The following is a 25,526-nucleotide window of genomic DNA, read 5'->3' as shown; positions in this document are numbered from 1 at the left end:
TTGTACTTTAAGTTTTAACACCAGTGATTATTACTAATTAGTAGAAAAATAAATTATTTATATCTAAAATAATAAGCAATATTGTTTTTTAGTTGCAAAATTGAAAAATTGTTTTTTTTTTTTAACAATAATAATTTAGACTATTTATAATTTATTATAATATGGATATTTATTTATTACATGATATATAATATGATAAATGCATTGGTTTTACAAAATTAATTAGAAAGTATTTTAAAATAAAACACATATTCTCAAATAAAATAAAAGTAATTTAACAAACGTAAAATACAAAATTAAAATTTTAATTGAATTTTCTGAAGTTCAATTTTAAATTATTAAATAGTATTATCCCCTCTCAAAAATTACACAAATACCTATTTTAACATTAATAATTTTGCAAGGAATAATCATTAAAATATTAAGAATGAATAATTATTATTATACAAAATATAAATATATAATGCATATTAAGAAAAAAATGTGTTCGCTTAAATCTTTTGTCAGTTTCAAATGAATATATTTATTTTATAATACAAATTAGGCAAAATTCAATTGTAAAAAGTCAAATAAAAAGTTCAATACAAACGAACAATAATTAATTATAAAGTATATACAAAAACACTTTTGGAGAAAATAAACAAAGTAAAATACATTTTAAATTATTTTTATTAGGGATGTTAACAGGCAAGACTAAATAGCACACAAAATAATAAAATAAATTAATTTTACAAAAATATTTAATTAATTTATCAAAAGTAAATTATCTTTCAAATTAATTATTGATTTTTAGTTTTGAAATTTTGAAATAAATATAATTTTTCTTCCCACAATTGAAGTAATCATTCTTTGATTAAAAGAAAATCTCTAAATGGGTCTTATACTTCAAGTATTTAACCCTTTACCCTCATTAACCTTTCTGAATGTTAAATTTATTTTTGATGTGAATTTGATACACAATATTATTAATTTTAAAATAAAATACTATTGAATACATTTTTTTTTAAAACAAATCAATAAATAAATACAATAATGTTTGCTCAAAATTTATAATTATTTTCGATAAACTTTTTTTTAGGTTTATTTATATCTTAATGAAACTAAAATTAAATTAGGTAGTTACTAATGAGATAAGATTTTGTCTGTTCAACTTAAAATTCTTAAGAAATTACTGAAAGACAAAATCAATTTATTTTATTTTTATTAATCCTAATTAAAAAAACTAACAGCAGTTTACATCATAAATGTACGTTTGTATTATTTATATACATAATATAGAATTAGTATTATATATATATATATTTTTTTTGATTGAAAACTATGAATTAAGAAATATTGTTTCCCAATGAGTTATGATAAACAACATATGAAATAAATCGAAAAACTCTCAGAATTAATCTATTAGAGCTCACAATAAATGTTTTTAATAAGAGATTTTACACGTATTATAATATGGATTATAGCCAGTAATCGAATATTCATACTAGTTTAGATTAATTTTGTAAGTCATGTGATAATGAGTATAACCTGTGGGTTATTAGGCAAATAATTTAAATCATACTGAAAATTAAAAGTGGTTTTACGACTTTACTTGTTATTTAAGTCCAATAATCTAAACTGAAAATTAAAAAAGTGAAAATAAAAATATATTATTCTGTGCTTTATAGTTGTTTATTAAATACACATTGAGGAGAGCTAAAAAAAAAATGTAATTACAATAAAATACGGTAATAAAAAAACACTTAAAACAGAATAGGTATCAAATCAAAATGTAAGTAAAATGATACCTTAAAGATTGATTATAGTTATTATGACCTAAGGAATTAAGAAAATGGTTTTATTAAGTAGTAAGGGTAGAGTTAAAATTGTTTGAACATTTTTAGTGAAAAAAATTTTTTTTATATTTTGTCTATACAAAGATTTAAATATAGTTAAAATAGGATCACAAACAAATATAATGTACAAATAAGAATGAGCCCAGTTTTCTAATGCAAAATAATTTAAATTCAATCTAACTTAAAAATAATTAAACAATAATCGGAACAAAAAAAAAAATTCTGATAAAACTTAAAAGTTTATTTAATTTTACTATTATGCTGTATCCGTGAGCTCAGAATCATCATCAATATCACCATCTGCTGGTATATTTGGTGAGTGTACATTGGATAGTAAATCTCTCATAGCATCTAACAAAGAGTTGACACTTTGACGTAAATCACTTCTCATTTCTTCAATTTGCTCACCGACCATTGTTATTACTGGTCTTGCGACAGCTTCAGCTTCAGCTGCTAATTCTTCGTCAACATTACTGAAAATTAAAAATAAAACATTTTTTTTTTTTTTTTACAATTTACAATAGATATAAAGTCAATAAGTTACCTTTCATCAGAAAGAGCTTGAAACACAGGGTTTAATGAACGGAAGAATGTAGAAAAAAGTGAATGATTTTCCTCAGCTGTTCTACTCATGCTACCATGAGATAATCTAGAATAAAATGATGTACCGTCTGGTGGAGGAAATGGGTCCATAATGAGAATTGGATTTGTCACCGCCTGAAAACAAAACATAAAATAAAAATGATGATTATGTTGAATCATTTATTTTATCAATATTGTTATAAGAAATGTACACATTTAAAAAAAAACTAAAATTTATAATATTATTACTAAATTGTATTCCTTGTTTAAATAAATTTCTGTATGTATAAATACTATTTATAACCAATGATAATATGTAATATTATTAATTTTACAGTAAAAGGAAAACTTATCAAATGTGTTTAATTTACAGGTTTCTAATTTTCAAACACATTAAACAAACATTTTATACCAAATATTAAAAATATTTTAATTTAATTTCCAAAACTAGTTTTAAATTAATTTGAATATGAATTATTGTTAATGTAATTACATTAAAACATTGAACAATGAAATTGATTTAATGTTTAAACTTTTATGAATGATGAAGTACATGAAAGTCAAATTAAATTTTATTTTGGGATAAATTATCAAAAAATATATATATCATGTATAAAACTAAATTTTTTTAAGTATTTTGTAGTATTTTTCTAGCATTATTTAAAATTAATCAAAAATCAGTATCCTATAAAAAAATCTGTTGTTTTTTTTTAAAAAAAAAGATTAAAACTAGACTATTTTTTGTGATACAGTTAGTTGTATTTTATCTGGTTATTTTAAGTTAACTACTGTTTGTCAACCACTGAACTTTAAACATTATTATTATTCTAAAATTACCTCAGCTGGTGGTGCGATTGTGTCACTCATGTCTGACAATAACAGATGTCGGTGTATGTTTAATGGTGGTTTGGCACTGTACAAAGTTGCTCGTAAGTTTTCCATGTTTTTCACTATTGGGTCCTTAGCATCTACTCTATCAAGTACAATTTGCACATTACGTTCAAGCCATGGTAACAGCTGAACTTCTTTCCATACATGATAACTCCTCGTTACATACATGGATATTAAGTAAGACAATGATTTCGGCTGACTATAAAAGCATATTATTTATTTATTAATGTATGGTTAAACTGTATTATACACATTAAATGTAATATACAAATAATGTAATAGGTAAACATACGTTTCTGTAGCATAGGTTGTGAAGAACGAATGCGCATTGACTCGTTTATCGGCCTGGATGGAACATTTTTCTAATAAAGGTATTAGAACACCAGGAAACATCAGCAATGCTTCTTGTAATAATGTATGAGCTGCTTCCACATCACCTTTTTGCCATTTAGCAACCGCATAAGAAAACTTAATGTTTGGGAGCTGTAAGAGATTTCTTACGGGATCAAAAGTATTCACAAAATGAATGAACCATGTATATTCGGACGAGCGTAAAGCGTAAAAATCAATACATAGTACTACAGCAAGAGGATCATCCATTGGAGATAAAGACAAGAGAAGTTTACAGAATTCCAAAGCTGTACGATAACAAGCTCTAAGTCCAACAAATGTTAAATGTCTGTATAAAGTCAGGAACAATGCTCTAAAATCAATAAATAAACACAATTATAACTTCAATATTAAATATAGATTAATCATAAGTTTAAACTAAATGATTAATAATAGCTCATCTACATTTTTACTATTAATATTCATGAAATCAATAATCAATATTAAAATTATAATTATTTAGGCAAATGTTTATTCAATATACAATAAGTTTTGTTTAATGTGATTACATTAGTATAGGTCGTTTTGAGTCTATTAATCGATTGTTTTTATAAAATATTTTTATATTTATTTAACATATACTTAAAATTATATTAAAACAAATAACATGAAACTTTCTTTTTGATTTCAAAAAATAGTTAATTCTACAAATCAATGATCAAATAAGCAGAACTGATTGTAAAAGTTAATTTTTTGTTTCTTTTAAAAAACCCAATAATTTTCAATAAAATGAAAAAGTTGATCTGCTGCTTTGATATAATAAAAAAAGAAACCATTATACTAAATTACTAAATGCCATTTGAAATTAAATTTACAGTCAAAATATAATACAGCTATTAAACCCATTAGTTATATCTATCAATCACTAATACATACGCCACAACCCACCACACAATGATTTTTTTCTGCAATAGTAATTTTAACATCATCAGGACCATAATTCAGCCTCAAATTTATTGTTTTAGTAATTAACCTAATATTGATTAAGGATCACACAAATAACCAAAGTATAATAAAAATCATAAGTGTGTGCTAACATTATCAGAAAGGTGGTGATAAATCATAAATAATATCTAATAAGTAATAAATATTCACATTTATACTTCAACAGTCATCTATAGTAATTAATAATTAAATACTAATCAACTTACTAAAGAACTAAAATTCTTAAATTATAATGTATGAGAAATATTTTTTCTAAATTAAACATTAACTATTATTTTTGTACATTACATATTTCACATTTTTATTATTAATATTTAATATCCATTACCTATATAATATTATAATCATGTACACTTAAAAAAAATGTTCACAAAATAGTCACTGATTGTATACTAATCTAGCTTTGACTACTCAGTGCATACACTAGCAAAAACAGTAATTTATCTAAACAGCCAGGTTTTATTAAAATTAAAACTTAATGATATTTTCGATAATGTAAATAGAAATAAACCAATTCATAAAAGTATTAATATACTAATGATATATTTTTTATAAATATAAAAAAATACCTATTTTCATGTAAACGGTAGTCTATATGACATTTTCCATTTGACAAACTAAACATGGGATGGAATGAATTTTCCAATGAGTACAATGCCTGTTCAGTTAGTTCAGCTGCAACTGGCAAGTCTTCACTAAGTCGTGCCCATTCTGTCATTTGTAATAGTACGTCAACATGGTATGGATGGTTATTGATTATGTTCTAAAATTAAATTAACATAAATAAAATATCTTATTAAATAGCGTAAATCTAATAGAAACCAACCACCAAATTTCCAGATGACATATTAGACACAGCTGTATAGAGTTGCGACTGTACTTGTTGGTATTCTGGACTATGCTCAAAGGCAAAATACATAATACCATTTTTGCTTTCCAAATATTTCATAGTTGAACCTACAATATATTGTCATTTTTATGTGATTTAAACAATTATGTCACTAAAATATAAATGTAAGTACCTGATTTTCCAACGGTAGGCCAATTGTCTTTGGGTGTTACCAACCATGTGGTTTTTAAATGATTTCTTCCTCTAAACTTGCGTTTGCTAAAAATTGAAAACATTATTATTAACATAAAATGTCTGTCTCTATTTTAATTCACTTTTTGGTTATAATTCAGTAATTATTAGATTAGCAATTACATAATATTTGATCATGTAAACAATCATACCAAATTTATATTTCATTAATACTTTTTGCACAAAACCAAAATATACTCATTCAAATATCATTATATAAATAGATTAAGATAGTTAACTTAAAATTAGTAATCTAATAACTATTAGATAATAAGGTAAATTAAAAACAGTTTTCAAGCAAAGTTCAGATATGTATGTGCTTATTGGCATAAGTTATATACGTTTTTGATGAAAATTACATTTATACTAGGTAAAAATTAAGAAAATAGTAAAGTATTTATAATATAAATATAACAAAAGCTTAATTATCCTTGTAAATAGATATTTATGTTAGTCTCCTTCCATAAAATACTAGTTTTTGAAATCAATAATTTAATAGTGAATTGAAAATTGAATTCATACATTAGTTGTTTTTTTTTTCATAACATATTTAATGACTAATTATGTTTATAATAAAGCCTACTATAAAACAGTTATATTTTTTATATGCACTATATAAATTGATAGTTTAGCTATTAATTTTATATTTGTATATTGATTATTGCTATTTTTAAAAAAAATATTTATTTTAAGCAGAAATCATATTTACGACAATTATTACACACCATTTACTATATATAAATAAATATACCTGAATAAGATTATTATTATTATTTTAATAGCAATTAATTTGTTGTTATTTATTATCTACATTTTTAAAAATTAATAATTAATGAAATTATTGATTTTTACCTAAGCTCAGCTTGATGAACAACACGTCCAAACATTTTACGCAGTTCATTATTTGGGTTAAGATTTCGATGTTGTACAGACAATATACTTTTTAAAAATAAGGTGCTGTGCAACATATCTCGTGATGAAGTAGCTTCATCATCTTCATCTTCACCTTTGTCCGGTACTTCACCCAATATTTTATTCACTTCACGAACACTCCTTTCCACTTCATCCTAAAAATGATATTTTTCAACTATATTTAATATTTTTGATAAATTTGTTATTTACTTACCTCAACATTATCTTCACTGCTACGAGTATGTGATGACAATACTTTACCAGACTTCTTTCTCTTTTTCTTCTTTTTCCTTCTAATGTTTTCTTTATCATATGACACGTTTTCATCTTTCTTGTTTACGGAACTAGTAGTCTCATGATCATCGTCTTCTTTCACTTCAGACTCGGACATAGAACCATTATTCAGCTGTAAAGCAATGATCAACATAACAGTAATAACTAATAACAGTAAAGGTTTATATTTCGATAAGACTTTCAAACTCACCAAATCGTACATGTTTAAGTGTCGTTTTTTATTAACACCGCCAGAACTCGTTTCAGTATCATCGCTCGCATCGTCTTTAACAGGTGGCAGGTCACGATCGTCCTGCAAACCCATTTTTCGCAACACCCTCGAAGACATCGTGAGTTTTGTTACTGACTGAAAGACTTGGAAATTGTTTTCTTACATATTTTACAGCGACATAGAGATGAAACGATTCTTTAATCTTTTTACGGTGTTAAAGATTCAGTGATTAGTGATTACAAGAACTTATGATAATACAAGTGATATTAAGTTTTATCGTTATATGACGTTATTATATTATTATTTTAGAGCTTTACGGACACTAAAAATCAAGCAATAATATTGATAATTAATGAAAAACACCAATAGTCGTTGTGGTAGACGTCACAATAGCAATTTACTTAGTTAGCATTCACACCACCACATAATTTTACTGATTGGGTTGAAATTTATTTTATCACATATCACAATTTGCAGTATTATCTTAAATAACAGCTGAACAATTTGTTGGTTATGAAATTAATTTTAGTGGATTCGTATCAGTGTCGCCAGAGACATGACTGATAAGTGATAACCTAATATCATCACTAATCAGTATGTTGAAAAATATACGCACGCTTTCACGGTTTACGAACAAAGTGAAATTTTGTGGCTTTCGCTCGTGTCTGAATTCGTATTGTATCAATATGTCCGGCGAACAGGAAAAGCCTCAAGAAAAGCCACAGGAGAAGTCTTCCAAAGTCCAATTGAAGACGCCCAAGGGTACGCGAGATTACGGCCCCGAACACACGGCCATCCGGAACGATGTACTCGGACGGATTACTGAAGTGTTCAAGCGTCATGGTGCCGTCAACATCGACACACCGATATTTGAGCTCAAAGACGTGCTGACGGGTAAGTACGGCGAGGACTCAAAACTCATCTACGATCTTGCCGATCAAGGTGGCGAATCACTGTCGTTGCGCTATGACCTGACTGTGCCGTTTGCACGTTACCTGGCCATGAACAAAATCACCAACATCAAACGATACCAAATTGCCAAGGTGTACAGGCGAGATAATCCGTCAATTACTAGGGGTCGTTACAGGGAATTTTATCAGTGTGATTATGACATAGCTGGCCAATATGATGAGATGATACCGGAAGCTGAATGTGTGTTTGTCGCCGTTGAAATATTGAAATCATTAAATGCAGGCAAGTTCAAAGTGAAAGTTAATCATAGGCTCTTGTTGGATGGACTGTTTGAATCTTGCGGCGTGCCGACAGAGAAGTTTAGAACAATTTGTTCTTCAGTAGACAAACTAGACAAATCACCGTGGGAAGAAGTCAAAAACGAAATGATAAACGAAAAAGGATTGTCTGAAGAAATAGCCAATCATATTGGAACATATGTGCAGATGAATGGAACTGATGAACTTGTCACGGCTTTGTTTAAAGACGAACTGCTTACCAAGTCTAAAATGGCAGTACAAGGACTTGAATCGATGAAACTGTTTTTTGAATACATTAAAGTATTTGGAATTGAAGATCTTGTGTCTTTTGATTTAAGTTTAGCTAGAGGTTTAGATTACTATACAGGTATAATTTATGAAGTAGTCTTATTAGATAAAGGAGAATCTGTTGGTAGTGTTGCTGGTGGTGGTCGCTATGATAATCTTGTTGGTATGTTCCACCCAAAAAACAAGACCATACCTTGTGTGGGTATATCTATTGGTGTTGAAAGGTTGTTCACTGTAATCGAAGCCAAACTTGCTAAAGAGAAACAAAAGGTGCGTACAACAGAAGTGCAAGTGTTTGTAGCTGCTGCTCAGAAAAACTTAGTAGAACACAGGATGGCTGTATGTAAAGACTTGTGGAATGCCGGAGTTAAAGCTGAACAGTCATATAAGAAAAACCCCAAGTTGTTGGCTCAACTGCAGCACTGTGAAGAAAATGAAATTCCATGGGCTGTCATAATTGGTGAAGGAGAAGTAGCTAAGGGTGTAGTTAAATTAAGAAATGTTATTACTAGACAAGAGGATGAAATTAAAAGGGAAGATCTCGTTGAAGAAGTATTTAAAAGATTAAATATTAAAAACTAATAATATGCTGTTTTTTAAAGTATACTTTTTGGTAATAAGTATTTATTTTTTTAATGAGTGGTGTTATTCCTAATAAAAATAAAAACAATCTATTTTTAATTATTTATCTTATTATTATATATAATTTGCTTATACCTTTAATCCCAAATTTATTATGCTATATATAAGTATTTAATGTACATTTAATAATCCCAAATTTGTCATATTATGTACTGTGTATTATTTAAAATGTAAAAGTTCAAGCGTCAACTCTAAGCAATCAGGCTGTTAACACACACTATTGTCTATTATTAATATTCAGTTACACAAAATATTCATTTTTATAGTTATATTATTTATAGTTATACACTTAAAAATATTTAATAAGTAACATTACTCAAATTGGAAGAATGAAGGTTTAATTGGATTAGGTGAAATTAGGAATTGTTCATAAGGTAAACTCACACCTGACAAATGACAATATAGATATGGTCTGCGAAACAATGTGTCTAACATATTATTTTCATGGTTACTGGTTACTTTGTGTGGCGATTGTATGTCAATATTCAACTGTTTTAATAATTATGTTTTGTAGTCTGAAGGTAAAAATAGTTATGGTATATAAGAGAATATAAATGGGCTGATCAAAAATTATTGAAGACTATCTGATTAATTAGATATCTAATGAAAATGTTATGTCGTAGTGAAAATAACACTGGTACGCATTTAATGAGCTTAACGACTAGGACGACATAATAAAATACCTAGATAAAATTAATTACAGAGAGCAGTATTTATAACCCGATAACGTGGCTATTATTACTGTATACCATATTAATCTTAAAAAAACTGAACGTCAACACAATTTCGTATTTCGTATTAAGTCGTATTGAGTATAACAACGCGGACTATAATACAATCTATCAAAGTCCGCGTTAACAATAACAGTAATTGTCTAACACTAATATTCATAGTTATAAATAAAATAAAATAAAAAATAAAGATTTAATATTATATAAGTACAATTCAACACCAATATTATAATAAACATTAAACGGCATGTAAAATCAAACACATTTATGGTCACGATAATGATATCGGTAAAGTAATAGTGGTTCAAAAAACATAAAAGTGTCCGCCGAACTGAATACGCAATACTGTATTCGATTCGGCTGATTAAGTCACAATATAGGTATATATTAATTATTATACAGACGAGTTATACGTCAGTTGTACACAATATAGTATAGTAAAACAAAAAAACAAAATGATAAAAAGCGTTGGCGCACAAAAAATAAAATTAAAATAAACTTAAAAAATAAAAATAAAACGTCCTCTGACCGACGACATAAAAATCAACAGTAATAATAATGTTATCTACAGTACACGGACGATCGTTACTTATTGCTAATAATACTTGTAGTGCGACATTGATCGCGATAATTAATTTATAATGGTGCCGACGAGACGGCGGTCGCTGTTGTCGATGCAATCGTCGAGCGAGAACGTTTGGCTGCAGAGAATTATAATAATATTGCAGAAAAGCGTCTGGAAAAATACAAACAGCGAAGCTACGACCGTCACGGGGTGTACACGCCAGTGATATCCTCCTACACGACTCGTCGGTCAAGACGGTTGCCAATTCGTGCCGAATCCGCAAGCCGTGTCCGAGTCCGAGTCGCCGGTGACGACGATTTCAGCGGATTTCCTCTTGTCTGGGGACCGGTCGGCCGGAGCCGAGGCCCTCCTCAAAAAGTCTTGCGGCCGTTTGGACTTCCTCTTCTTAATCGTAACGCTTTTCGGAGGGGGCATTCTCTTGGCGTCGTTCTGCATCGAAAAAAAAAAAAAACAATCAGTATATGGTGCGTGCACGCGCGAATATGCATTTATCTAATGGCGTAGAACACCCCCCCCCCACCAACCAATAAAAATACATCTAGAGCTCGGAAAATTTGTCGACGATTTTAAAGGCTCGATGATAGATTTTTATTTTGTACGTAAAATGTGATTTAGTAATACTTTCTTGACTAGACTCCGTTCTCTCGGACAAATTATACAATAATTGTATAATAGAAATAATGGTTATTTTGACTACGTTAAACTGTATTACAATTTACTAGTGGCGCTTACAAATTTGATATAATATACCAAATAAAATTAAACAGTAGTAAGAACATTTTAAATTAATTTACAACAGTAGAGTTAGGCACCAAACGTTTGATTGATAAAATATCAGTAAAATTATGATTAATACTGTAACTACTGTTGGTTATGAACAATTTATTTTACACTCGGTTTCTATTATAATTGACTAATTAGGTAAATTTATTAAAATTAAGTGCTGGTGAAGGTTTTGCTTAAGTAAATATTTTTTTGAGAATAAATACATCGTCCCCCGAGAATTTAAGCTTTTTAATTGCACCTATGCATCCCTGCATCATACAGTACTTGCGTATATACACCACTATTTCAAGAACAATAAATACACAGTCGAATAAAATTATAGCAAGTCGATAATGACGTGGCGTTAGATTTGATAATAATATATTTTTTTTTTTATTTATTGATTTATTATAGACGCCGTAACACGGTCGTGATTGTATAGTAAACCTGTTGTATGTTGTCGGCAGAACCCCAAGTCTTGTGAATCTTCTCTGCGTTGTGTCCGACGCCCAGGAAGTTGCTGAACGCCTCCGTGGTCCGTTTAACGCGTACGTTCAGGGACCCGATCCGCAGGAATCTTAGATCCTTTTCTGCACGCCGAGAAGGCAAAAACGACAATACAATAAAACAAAACCGACGAGACGAATTTTTTTTTTTTAATAAGGCATTACTGCAGATCGTTCGGCACATATCAATATATCATATATATATATATTATAATATACATACATATTACATTTATATAAAATACATAGATTCAATTTTATTATATTAATGTCATATGATAAAAATAATGTTTATAATTATTTTAATAAACGGAGGGTTTGGGTACCGCGATAATAGCCATATATAATAATAATAAATTGTTACAATTGTTTGAGCTGGCAGGCCATGACGCAAAAAGCGCGAGTCTCATTTGAGTACACGTATTTTTTTTTTTACGACTATTTACTTAAATATGTATGTATGTATGTATGTATATATATATGATATGTTATACATACTATATAATGTGGCGTAGTAATGCATTGCAGTGTAAATATAAATAATAATAATATATATTAGGGGTGCCATTTCGAAGTGGGAAAATGAATATAAGGGTCAAGGGACAATGTCCATTTTATCCGCGTCGAACTTATATGATCTCATTTAGGAGTTGTTCACCAAAACTACGGTACATCGCAGTCGATAAAGATTTCTTCATTAAAACAACTTGAGAAATATCACCGCGAGTATAGACTGAATTAAACGTTGTGAAATTAAAAGTATGAACATAAAATGTTCTCATCGGCACTGCTAAGAAAGTTGTACTTACTTCATACCGTCTCAAATAATAAAAGTGTAGAAATAAAATATCGTTTCTACACTTGGAAATGGCGCCACCGTTATATATTATTTACGTGTTACGTGAAATCGTAAAGCGATTAGATGCGCTCGTGACTTACCCGTGTGTTTGTGTTTTCGGGCGTTTAGTTCTGCAAACAAACAAACACTAAAGTATATTATGAACGAAAGTACAAAAAAAAAAAAACGAGACAACTAAAAAACAAAACAAAAAAAAAAAACGTGTCTAGACTAAAAAGTCGGAGAAAACTCGATCGGAAACATAAGACGGTAGGTGTATGGATATTGTTAAAGAGGAGACAGAGACTGCGGTCTACACACCGTGTTAACTAATTGTCTAACCGACAGAGCCATTCGTGCATGCACGCGTACATTGTACATATTATATTACAGCAGCTATATACGTATACGTACATATTGTTTTCAGCAAACTTTCAGACGAAGAGCGTTGTTATGATATTTCATAAAAGTTTCTATACGGCGTAGAACTGTTTTTGCGCAGGTAGCAGCATAACACTAAATAGTAGGTAGGTACAGCGGCGTGCGCGATTTGTATAATTGCATAGCGTCAGTTTAATGTAGACACGCTGGTACGCACAATATGTATATATGTATATTATATTATATTATATAATACGAGTAGAGGCTATACAAATTATTATCATACACATTCATACAAATACACACGCACACACACGCATTGTATATAATAATAGGTATGTTGTATAGGTCATACGCTTGTAATAATATATTATAATGTCTTTGTGTTATGGTGCCGAGAATACTGCAGCTATACAAGAGCGCATAGCATAAAAATATGTAAGTATACGTGTACACAAAATGAAAGCCACACCACTCTTATGAAAAAAAAAAAAAAAATTGTACTTGCCTTTCCGCGTCCAACAGCCCTATAAGCAAAACAAATAAGTACGGTTATAAGTATCGTCGGGTTTCGTCGTATACACGGTATCAGAGAACAGATGACAACAATAATATTTTCTTGGTGTATTATACGTAGGTAGGTATGTGTAGACAATAAAATAATACACGTCATGATATTTCATACATGTTACATATTAGAACATCCAAGTCCGGAGCGCGTAGAAAATTAATATTTAACAAACGTGAATAACCTAGAAACACATTATTCGTTTCGTTAGCGCGCGAGATTGTTAACACTAGTAGAAGGAAATACAAATAATTAATATTGTTATTGTGTTACAAAAATCGAACAGCAGTCGTCACATGCTCTGCACACGAGTACCTATGTAATAATATCGCAGGAGTTGCACTGCTGCACCGCGGACCGGTCACAAAACGTGAGTTATAACGCGAAATAATGTACACTATTATTAATATTATTATATTGTGGTATGACTTAAACGTTCACGTATATATATATATTTAATATTACTGTGATTGGCATGCAGCAGAAGTAGGTAATAAATGCGCATGCATACAATAATTTACACATTTTATAATACTGCGATATACATGGAAGCAAATCGATGACTGCAGTAGGTAGCTGTTGTCGTACGTTAAAGGATTAGGACAAGACGTCCTAAAAAAAAAAATCGCACGTTAAATGTATAGGTATTCATCCAAACCAATAACAAGTAAACAATAAAAATAGATAATTATTTTTTACCGAGTCAATAGGGTTTCCTCAGACAAATGAAAAAATATTTAAACGACTGCCGCTGGCAATTTATTTGCTGTACAACTTTATTTACTGTAGGTATTAACTTTTTGACCTATTCGATAGACGTTATTAAAAGTTAGCTTGTATATAAATAAAAAATAATATTTGATTCAAACAATTATAAAACTAAAAAACATTTCATTATTTTTTTAATCCCTGAATTAATTTCATCAAAACACTAATATATAGGTACACTCTAATATTTGAAATTATTCATGTAACGAGTACATTTGAGTAAAAATAATTTTAAACTAAATAATACGACTCTGATGACAAGTATTCAGTTACAATGTACGGATAATTAAACTATAATGATTGTCGTATTATTTTTTTTTTAAAACTTTAAAAAGATAACTTTTTACAGACATCAAAAGATAATAAACGAACGTTATTTATTTTAGATTTTACGTATCTTTAATACGCTTTTTTATCGGTAGTAATAAACTTTATAAATATTATTAAAATAATCACAAAAGACCGAAAAATTCAGACAATCAGATAAAAATGAATGACAAGAAGTAAATTAAAATTTACCTAACCTTAACTATCATAAAAACATTGAAGTCGATCAATAAAATATAAACATTTATTTTAAAATACACGATGCCGATAATAAAGTATACGCGATTTATACAAAATACTTAAATTATATTATAAATTTATTATTTTACTACCGTTTAAATTTAAAATACTGAAATTTTATTGAAATATAATGTGCAGATTATTTGAAAGATTTATTAATAGTATTTATTTAGTCATACACAAATAAACATGGGCAGTATAAAATTACCGACGAAGACAATTTTGTTGTTGTTATAAAATGGTAAAAGGCGTTAACGTATTTTACCCAATTATTACATAATTTGTTTTTCCATTACACTAGACTTTGTTAAATAATTAAGACAGGTAATAATATAGATAGTACACAATCATTATATATTGCTAATTGCTTTATGTTTTCATCGCACAAAAGGTACAATAACATTTATAAACATAACTTAGTGTATTTATAAAATAGCTCTCTGTGCCTATTCAAATTTAATAAAATATAAAATAATAACGATAAGATGACTCGTGTATAAATAACGTATTCGAATCGTCAAGTAATTTTTAAACAATAATCAACTAAAACAATAATGGCATATTATTATATAACGTAATCGATATATATTTTAGGAAAAAACACAACATATTAAATAACATTTAAATAAAATTATTAGGATTAAACGCCTTGTCCTGCAGTATAACTACGACTAAATGTACAATTATTAATATACGCATGTGTGTAAGCAATATTATTAGGTACCTAATAATAAAAATAGTTAGTTCGTGAAAGTGAAAACCATGCACCGCGAAAATACGACATCTACATAATATTATAATAGTATTATAATACTATATACACTACTGTCTACATAAAATGCAAAGTGTAGAAAAATATTAGCAGAGGCATTTTTTTTTATTATTATTATTTCATTACGCGTTCATTTTTATTTTGTAACGTTCTGTTGCCTAAAACCGTTTTATAACGTGATTTACCGCAAAGAGATATGAAACGACCGTTTATACAAGTTATAGGTAAAATAGCTGGATATATAATGACAATTTTATTCGATTCAAATTATTATTAAACTTTACGGCACAGTTTGACGGCGGTAGTTGTTGGACATAACTGTAGCAATGATAATATTATGTTATCGATTTCGTCAACGACGTGTAAGTGTATCCACAGCATAGGTATTATAATGAAATATACTTTGTATCATAATATTATATTGCGATGGTAGCTATTATTATATTATGTATTTGAACTCGATACGGGCCGACATGACGGATTACAGAAAAGTCGAGTATTATTATTATTATTATTTATTATTATTAAATGTGCGTGCAACGACGATCGGTGTTCGTGCGGCAGTCAGGAGGGTGTTGGAATGATGAGGGGAGGGCGGCCAGGGTTAGTGGCGATGCGTGCGGCATAATTATTATTATTATTATTATTACGGTGTGTGTACCTACAATGTATTAAATGCAAATAGGTAAGTCAAACATCGTGTACATAATATACCTATACATAAATATAAGAAATCCATCGTGAATAATACGTATCGTATCGTATAATGTGAGTTTTGCGATTATAGAGATGTGTGTGTGTGTTTGAACAGTAAATAACATTATGTTATCGTGTTGCGTATCATTATTGTTATTATTTTTTTTTAGAACTAAGACAGAGCGGAGAAGTAGTACAGGGCGGAAGACGGCCTAGCGCTGTCGCCACCACCGATCCAGTGATTGTCTCTGGCGGATTTGGACGACGGGGTTACTACTTGGACGGCATGCGAGAACGACAAGGAAGACATGTTGCCGGATTTTTTAGCGCGCCGCTTCGGCCTCGGCAAAGAGCCGAACAACAGGAGCTTAGCGGCGGCCGAGGGCTTTTCGCGGGCATACTCACTGCGATATGTGTCCGCCGACAGGCTCGTGTCTTGGTTCGTCTGGTACTGTCTGGGTTTGCGTCCGCTGTAGTCCCGCACGTTCGGGTCGGCTCCTGCCAGCGCCGCGGAAACCAAATATTATATTATATGATATTACACGGGTGTTTGATAAGTACAAATAGTATAATAGACTCGCCGTCGCAACGATTACCGTTCCGACGTCGTTTTAATGTCGTTATTGGTATAAGTAACAGCGTATTTCGAGCTTACCGTACGATTCGATCAGTATCTTGTAGATCTCTTCGTGTCCGAACTGTAGGGCCAAGTGACACGGCGTGTAACCCTGCGAGAATTAACCACATCGTTAAAACACTCAATATATATATATATATATATATGATTATAATACGTCGTTTAGATACCCAACCCGTTTAAACTCACTTGAAAATGAAATATAAATTAATAAGTCAATATTTAAAGTATTAACATCGATTAATTTTGAGTAATAAATAAATATGCTATCTTCAAATTTCAAGAAACATACAAAATGACGATTTTAACTTTTTTATTTAGAATTTAGATAAATCGAAAAACTCTAATCATTAGTATATACTATATAATATGTTTAACTATAATTATTGTGGTGGCTCTCTAGTTTAAATAAGTATAGATTTTTCAAAATTACATTTAAAATCATTAATTAAAAAACAGTCATCAATGGGCAAAATAATGTGATAATAGCCATTAACCATAAATATATGACACTTCAAAAATAATATGAAGGTTCACCAAGCGCGGTTCTCGGGAGTAAGAAAGTTGCAGAGATATTCTGCGATAAGCGGCTACGATTTAGTAGCTCCACAAACGCCCACCTTGTAACAAGAATATACATATACATAACAATGATGCTATTTACTTCCATCATTATTATATATTATACTAAAAATAATAATGTTCGACGGCGGAGGTGCCATAGCCGAAGGGTCGAAAGGTATATTGACGCCAATGACGAAACTGCATCGCGGTGCATATAAATATATAATATTAATATGCAGTTAAATCATATATGTTATTATTAATCTTTTATCTAGGGTTTCCGCAATTTAATGCGGCACTTTAATCATTTTACTCAACGTCAAACACATCCTTTAATGTACCGACAAAGTTTTTCTGCAGAGCATCGTTTCGATTTGAATTATTTTATATTATTGAATAGTATCAAAATAAGGGTTGCCGTCTTTCGTTATACCTATATTTTATAATTGCAGTAAGTGAAAAAGAGTAGAAATATATATTATTATTGCGTTTATAATAATAAGTGCATCAACGCTTAGGAAGGGGTGCGAACATTATTCAACAACAATAATATCTTTTATGCTAATATACAAACTCACACACACACACACATATATATATATATATATATATATATATGAGTGTGTATATATTATATTATAGGATGGCGTTGCTGTTGCAGGGGTGCAGGATTGTCGCGAAAGTGCTATGATTTGTCACCCTTTTTGATTTTTAAATCGTTTCGTAAACGTCCTAGAGGACAATTAAAATTTCGAACAGATGTCGTCGGCCGAGTATTGTATTCTATTTATATATATGGAAATTGAATGAAACGAGCGTACATACGCATAAAAAAAATGACAACAGTGTCAAGGGGTTTGTACAAAGAGGGTAGGTATACATATTATATAGTATTATATACGTGATTTCAAATTCTCTCTTGTTTTTCAAACATTATGCGGTTCGTCACACTTCTCAGTCGTTTATTGTTTAAATGCCAAACCCTTTCTGCGCAATATTATTGAAAATTAGTTTTATACTTACTCCATTCTAATTTGTTCCAATTGTTGTGCAAGGATCCATGTAAAAAAAAAAAACAAAAATTAGAGCTTGAATTAATAATAAATATTCGGTTCATAAGTCGCAGAAGTTATGATTTTGTTCGTTCGAGAAAAGGGGGTAAACTTTTGAAATCCCAATGGAACTCCATTTTTGTGTACACACAATGTGGAACTTTTTACGGTATTCGGTTATCCAATCAAAAAGAGAGTACTTTACTTTTCAAGTATGCCTATCGTGTAAATATAAATCCTAGGATTAATTTCGTTCATTACAAAAAAAATATACCAAGTTCAGTATAATGATTAACTAAATAGACGGCTCATGTGAAGAACTTAAATAGAAATATGTAAATGACTATATTAGCTGCTAAATAATAATTATGCACATACGATTACAATTAATATGTATATACAGTAAAACTTTAAAATACTGAACACTCGATCATTGAAATTTCATCTGCATATTCGGAGGTGTCTACAATTTAAAAAATTTTACAGTTTGTAGAAAATTTGTAGTTTGTTCCCGAAAAATTTTTCACTTTTTGGAGGTGTTCGTTATTTAACTGGTAAGATACAGGGTTCACTGTATATTTTTTTTGTTTATAAATATTATGTATTCATTTTTATAGCTTGTTTTAAATTTTAGATTTTCATAAATGTGAATTTAATATATTCGAATTACAAAAATGGAGGTTTTGATTAAAATAACTATAGTTACTATAGTAACTATAGATTCTATAGAATCTATAAATTTACGTAATAGTGTTCATAAAATATAAATAACTATTAATAAATTAATATAATCTTAATAACTGCAATGATTGAATATGTCAATAACATTAAGTACAAAATAAATTTTACCTGTACATTTTGGCGCAAAAAATTCATCTGATTTGTAAACATAAATATTATATCATTCCGTATTTTATAAATTTTTTTTTAAATATAATAATAAAAGTAATTGTAATCAACATTAAAATAATTATGAATTACTATTGTAGCGTATACTTAGATATATATATATATAATAATAATAATAATAATTAATAATAATGCTAATAATATGTTGAGTGAATTTGGAAGAAAGTTAAGGAAGCTTATACTTTAAGGATAACTAGGGTTGATAATAACCAAAAATCAAATTACGGGATTTATAATGTAAAAATTATAAATATTAACAAAAATAATATAAATCGAGAAAAAGTCTTGATTACCTATCAAAGAATATGCCGTATTTAACGAAAATTTTTGGTTTTTTAATATTAATTAGCAATTACCAACATTTGCTTTTGAAATATATATTTATACAACGAACGTCAAGTAATAATATCAAATTTTTTTACACAAGACTGAAGAATATAATAAGTATTGAAGTGGGGCAGCATTATAGTATAATATGCCATATGGTATATATTCGTAGTCGGGTCTACGCCACACTTATGGGAAACACGCGCTGAGATAAGAATGTGCGATACACGCGCTGCCCACAAAATATTATTACGTGTACAAGTCGCAGCAGTGGCGGTGATTTCTATTTTTTATTTTTAATAATAATAATAATTTTTGTTTTACCTCCACCCGCCAACGCTTCCGTAGCACTTTCGTCCCGCCCCGCAGTTTTACATGTAAATCGACGAAACTGGCTTAACGGTAGCCGTCGCTTAGATATTATCGCGGTCGCGTATCTGGACGGTGAATCGATATTCGTCGTAAAAACGCCACAATATGGGAACCACCTCGTGGGTATACGGGGCAATCTATTTAACATAAGACACTTATTATCCTAAAAAACGATTACACTGTTGAAAATAATTCTTTAACTAATCATTTTTAAACCAATAAAAAACATGATTTCTGAAAAAAAAAACTATAACTTTTATTATTTTATAAGCTTTATACCCTTTGGAATGACAATATACTTTTTAATTTAATATTCCTAGACGAAAAAAGCCCTCTTCTATGCTTCTATAATCTACCACTACACACAGACTTAAAATTGAACACAACACCTAAAACAGCTATAATTTCTTATTTACATTACCATAAATTACTCTTTCACCACCCAAATATTTTAGCAAAAAATCTTATCAAATCCCACTCATAAGATAAAAAAAGAAAATGGTGTCCATAGCTTCAATTTAAGTGTATCATCAGTAGGCGGTTCCTATCAACTCTTCTGTAAAAACTTTGTAGCCAATTAAACTTATTATACAAAACATGTATAGAGATTGTTTAACTTTAAATAAAATACAAAAAAAAAAAAAATAATAAACATTCCTAAGTCGAATATTACTTATGGAATATCTCGATATATCAAAATTAAATTTCGAACGAATGGTTTATTAGTTTTTCTTGTATTTAAAGTTGAGACGAGTACTCACTGTATATCTCCACTTCATTCATTAAAACTTTTAACAATTATTATCCATAAACTATTTGTCCAAAAAATTCGATTTTTTTTAATCAAAGTAAGTGTAAGTACTTGCTCCAAAATATATCCTGATGCATATTTTATTCTTAGAAAAGCATTATTTTTAACGACTTAAAATTATTCAACAAAAATATTTTCAAGCACGTTTAAAATTTTTTAAACGTCTTACGTTAAAAGTATCACCCAGTATATTATATGTATACGGTGCCACGGTGCAGCAGTGTACAACGGAATCGGAGCGATCGCTTTATAGTAATTCCCGGGGGCGTCGATGTCTTCGTTAGGGGGGACGACTTCTCGTTTTTTCTCTCCACTGCAGATATCAGAATAATAAACCGACAGCGTTTCTCTGGGGAGGCGATGATGACGATGACGAAAACGATATCTTTATGTTTAAAAATCGACAACGCGGACAGACGACGGATATTATAATATTATAATATTATTATAAAACTGGATACGCCGAGGACGAGGAGCTGATATGCGGCATGCGCGCGCGCGAGCGGTTAGGTCGCGCTGCTATTATATAATAATTATTATTAAACCAAAATCTCTGTATACATATAATTATTGTTATTATTGGAACGCGTATTACCCTACACACACAATATACATATAATGATTATGATGATAATAATAATAATAATCATATAATATGACGTTATAGATAGGTACATAGTACATACGCGTATACAGCACCACTGCGTACATATAATATATGTATGTATTATATACGTATATAATGAATAATGTATTATTAAAAATCGTTATTATATTATCGCTGTAGTTATCTCTTGCGTATAGGGAGCCCGCTCCGCAAGAATGTTACTAAAATATTATTTATATTTTATTATTATTTTATAATATACTAATCGTTTCGGACCCCAGGCAATGTAGGTAAATATAAATGCATAATATACATAGTAAACTGTACGTCGGCTGGCGAGAATCTCAGGAATTTGGACGATTCGCAAAAGTAATCGTTCGTATACATACACTTATATAAGTCGTTTTATCGATTCTTGTAGACGTATATGCATAATATATTTTATAGGTACACAAAAAGTGTCCAGATACGTATATACCTAGTGTATACCTGCAGCATTTTTTTTTTTGATACGATCGCCATACAAATTATTATCATTTATCACTATTATTCCTCACTTCTGATTACACGGTTTCATCACATATGTTGTAATAATGCTGTGGGTTAAACATAATAAATAGGTGGTAATGTCTGTAGTGGTTGAAAGTCACTATACTTTTGATACAGTTGTGCACTACACGTTAATAAAAATAAAAGTTCGTTATTTCAATAAAATGCATAGGGCGCTCCATAATAATTTTTTAGTTTTTAGAAAATAATATCTATATAGTATGATATAGGCTTTGATTATAAAACAATTTCAAACGAAGCGATTAATTCAGTCGGTGTCCACTATAAAATATAATTTTCATTTTTTAAAATTTAGAATGAAAGTTGTTGGTTAGAAACTGTAAGTGCTCGTAAAAAGTGAAATATGCGTTATTTACATTTATAGTATTCAATTGTGTCGTTCTTGTTAAACGATATACAGCCGAAACAAAGCGAAAAAAGTTGGCTGCACTAACGCAACTTGCAGCATCAGTCTAAAAAAGATTTACGGCGTGAAAAATCACTATAGTTCTATAAAGCACATTCACTATATTATACAGTTGTCATACAATGCAATTTAGAGTATAATGCATTTAAATTCGCGAGAGGAAAGAATTTACAGAAACTATATCACAAATGCAATCTCACCTGCATAACACTATAGCATAGTATGATACCACAAAAATGATCACAACTGTGACTTTTAAGTTTAAATAAAATATAATATTTTGTAATAACGGATTCAGTGTGCCGTGATCGAACGAGCTTACATTAATACAATATATGTCTAAATCGTTTATTTTATGAATTACAATTTTTATTTTTCGATGTTTTACATCTGACTAACCGCATATTATTTAATTATTATTTATTAATTTTAAAACTATACTTTTTCCTTTTTTGACCGTTTGACGGTATAAGGACACCGCATAATAATGTTATGCCTACTGTATACTTGTGTGTACACAATAAGAACAAAAATACTAATTATTATAATTATTGTGGCTCGGGAGTGAAGTAAATAATATATCATAAAAACACGAAAAGCATTCGTTCGTACTATGGTGGTTTGGCTTACCGTTTTAGCGTTGACGTTGACGCTATATGTGCCCGCCAACATTTTAACCAGGTCCATGTTGCCGTGTTTTGCAGCCCAGTGTAACGCCGTCTGAAAACAAAAAACGCAACCCACATGGTATTATTATTAATTATAAATTATAATAAAATTATTATAATTATTTATTTATTTGTTGTGTGTGTGTGTGTGTGTGTATGTGAACTGAGCGGAGTCGTTTAGTATTATTATTTGACTCGCACGCACACAATAATATTATATGATATAATAATATTATAATATACCTAATCCGCTCGAACGACTAATTAATCTTGCATGCTGCACACTAATTTGTAGGTTATTAGCCACGTAAAACTAGTTCTCGGGGAATAATAATTTTCGTATACACATTATAACATTTATAAAATATTATTATAATATACGCGCATAGTTTGTTGTTCCCGAACGCATTGTATACGTATCTATCAGCTGCTGCCTATACGATTGCTACCAGCTCCTCCACGGCTCTCCAAACGGTGACGCGAGCGGCTGTGACGATTCCGAGCGAGCGGCTCCGGATAATAATATAATTATCATTATTTTGTTTAATTTACACCTGTACACGACAACGATAAGCTTTTCCCGCGATATTACGAGCCGTATAGTATAGTGACCGTGGTAGTGCTATTACAGTAGTTGTGCAGCGTGTGCATGTGTGTATGCATGCACACTGTATTATATCATAGGTACAGATGACAGTACACTCGTTAAACAGACATTACACTATACGCGTCCCCCCGAGGGACTTGGTTCATTATTTAATTGCGCACGCACACTGTGCACGAAAACACACACTCGGGTGTGTGTAACCTATAAATCATTTATAGTATACGTATCTTGTCATTAGTTTTTATACTATATACACAACAATACGTATAGAAGTATACCCTAAGATTTTATATGCGTAGACGTATTACGTTCGTGGGCGAACTAAATGAACTGAAAATCGTTTCACCAAAAAAAAAAAAAAAATGTAGGTAGATATATGTATTATTAATGCTTAAAAATGTCCTCGTATTATAAGATCTAATTTTTTGAACAGGTTGTATTTTGATGATTTTATTTTATTACGAGAAAAGGGGCAACATGTACTTTTGGAGGGAACTGGTTATGCCCTCAAATAGTGCTTCTCAAACTGACAAGCTGCAGTCTATCGACTAGTGAATTTAGTACGTACTTATATAGTACATTGAGGTATAATATACAGTCCCCGGGCTCGAGAGTACTTACACTCGTATGCTATCTATACACGCATGAAGTATGAACTACAATAATCGTATAAAAATACCTATACTTCAACGTTTCTGCTATTTCTCGCAATACAAGTAGGGTAATTTTCGTTACGTCTAGAAGTGCGATTTATCTTAGACCCAATTAAATAAAAATATATTAAATTAATAACACACGAACGGCCCTTAAAATGTATACATTATTATCTGCACGCATAACTTCATTTTACATTGTACATATAAGTAACACGCAAACATACGTGTACGCGGATATTTGCCGTGGCTTGGTAATTAATTCAATTTGAAGACTATTCGACATAAATATTAGATACTATTATTATCATAGTATTTGAATATGTTTTGAAAGTTATAATTTATTTGTGTCGTAATTAAGTTCATTCGTCGCGGTACGAGTTTTTTTGTGGCAATCATTGCACATATTTATATTTAGTATTTACACAGAAATGCATAAGTATAAAGTACATATATGGTATGTAATTAAAACAATCTAACAACGATATTTAAATATAATATTCATACACATATATTAAACAGCAGGTCTCTACCGCCGTTTATCATATATATTTATAATATTACGTATATACCCCACGAAGACATGGGATACAGCAATCGAAATCGCTTAGCAAATATTTCGTTTGCGCATGTACCTACGACAATAATAATAATTATTATTGTACACAATAGCTCGTTTTATTGGAATAGAAAAACTATATTATAATCGACCGGTTATAAAAGCATAATACACTAATACTTATAATATATGCAATAAAATTGTATTCTTTCTAATGGTTTTTATTATTATTGTCATTATTATTATAGGCATATCGCCGCGCGCACACACCAGGTCTACACACACACACACACACACACACACACACACACACACACACACACA

The 25,526-nt window shown here is 29.8% G+C and overlaps 3 protein-coding genes across 7 annotated transcripts in view; 1 reads left to right on the top strand and 2 right to left on the bottom strand.

Moving 5' to 3' along the window:
• Nucleotides 1-1,913: 1,913 nt before the first annotated feature.
• LOC112591097 (transcription factor 25) lies at nt 1,914-7,581 on the bottom strand. Its single transcript, XM_025334758.1, has 10 exons — nt 7,121-7,581; nt 6,851-7,042; nt 6,577-6,791; nt 5,666-5,751; nt 5,470-5,600; nt 5,213-5,406; nt 3,601-4,011; nt 3,255-3,507; nt 2,380-2,552; nt 1,914-2,308 (listed from the first exon to the last, which is right to left on the bottom strand). The coding sequence occupies exons 1-10, from the start codon at nt 7,256-7,258 to the stop codon at nt 2,092-2,094; spliced, it is 2,010 nt and encodes a 669-aa protein (XP_025190543.1). The 5' UTR covers nt 7,259-7,581; the 3' UTR covers nt 1,914-2,091.
• A 132-nt stretch (nt 7,582-7,713) lies between these two features.
• Nucleotides 7,714-9,271, top strand: LOC112591098 (histidine--tRNA ligase, cytoplasmic). Its single transcript, XM_025334759.1, has one exon. It carries the CDS (start codon nt 7,738-7,740, stop codon nt 9,220-9,222), a length of 1,485 nt encoding a protein of 494 aa, XP_025190544.1. The 5' UTR covers nt 7,714-7,737; the 3' UTR covers nt 9,223-9,271.
• Nucleotides 9,272-10,182: 911 nt separating this feature from the next.
• The window catches only part of LOC112591094 (ankyrin repeat domain-containing protein SOWAHB), an 88,518-nt gene continuing 73,174 nt past the window's right edge, over nt 10,183-25,526 (bottom strand). For 3 of the 5 annotated variants that reach the window (XM_025334751.1, XM_025334752.1, XM_025334753.1), the window contains 7 exons: nt 23,346-23,435; nt 18,685-18,690; nt 17,116-17,188; nt 16,866-16,958; nt 12,810-12,839; nt 11,812-11,954; nt 10,183-11,028 (listed from right to left, as the gene is read on the bottom strand). In XM_025334751.1, the coding sequence (XP_025190536.1) occupies nt 10,828-11,028; nt 11,812-11,954; nt 12,810-12,839; nt 16,866-16,958; nt 17,116-17,188; nt 18,685-18,690; nt 23,346-23,435 (636 nt within the window). In that variant the 3' untranslated portion in view covers nt 10,183-10,827. Of the gene's footprint in view, nt 11,029-11,811; nt 11,955-12,809; nt 12,840-13,597; nt 13,617-16,865; nt 16,959-17,115; nt 17,189-18,684; nt 18,691-23,345; nt 23,436-25,526 lie in introns of those variants that run through there. The other 2 variants (XM_025334754.1, XM_025334755.1) reach the window with 2 other exon arrangements.

This window comes from Melanaphis sacchari, unplaced genomic scaffold (assembly GCF_002803265.2).
Source record: "Melanaphis sacchari strain LSU unplaced genomic scaffold, SCAv2.0 Contig129_pilon_pilon, whole genome shotgun sequence".
NCBI classification, from domain to species: Eukaryota; Metazoa; Arthropoda; class Insecta; order Hemiptera; family Aphididae; genus Melanaphis; species Melanaphis sacchari.
Note: the sequence above shows the minus strand (reverse complement) of the source record. Positions and strands in the feature narration are given on the sequence as shown.

What these genes read in the sequence shown, in the direction of transcription:
- LOC112591098 (XM_025334759.1), top strand. Translation starts at nt 7,738, where the DNA reads ATGTTGAAAAATATACGCACGCTTTCACGGTTTACGAACAAAGTGAAA.
- LOC112591097 (XM_025334758.1), bottom strand. Translation starts at nt 7,258, where the DNA reads ATGTCTTCGAGGGTGTTGCGAAAAATGGGTTTGCAGGACGATCGTGAC. An exon ending in TGTCATCTGGAAATTTGGTG is followed by an intron (nt 5,407 to 5,469) that starts GTTGGTTTCTAT and finishes ATTTAATTTTAG; the next exon opens with AACATAATCAATAACCATCC. An exon ending in CAATCGCACCACCAGCTGAG is followed by an intron (nt 2,553 to 3,254) that starts GTAATTTTAGAA and finishes TTTTGTTTTCAG; the next exon opens with GCGGTGACAAATCCAATTCT.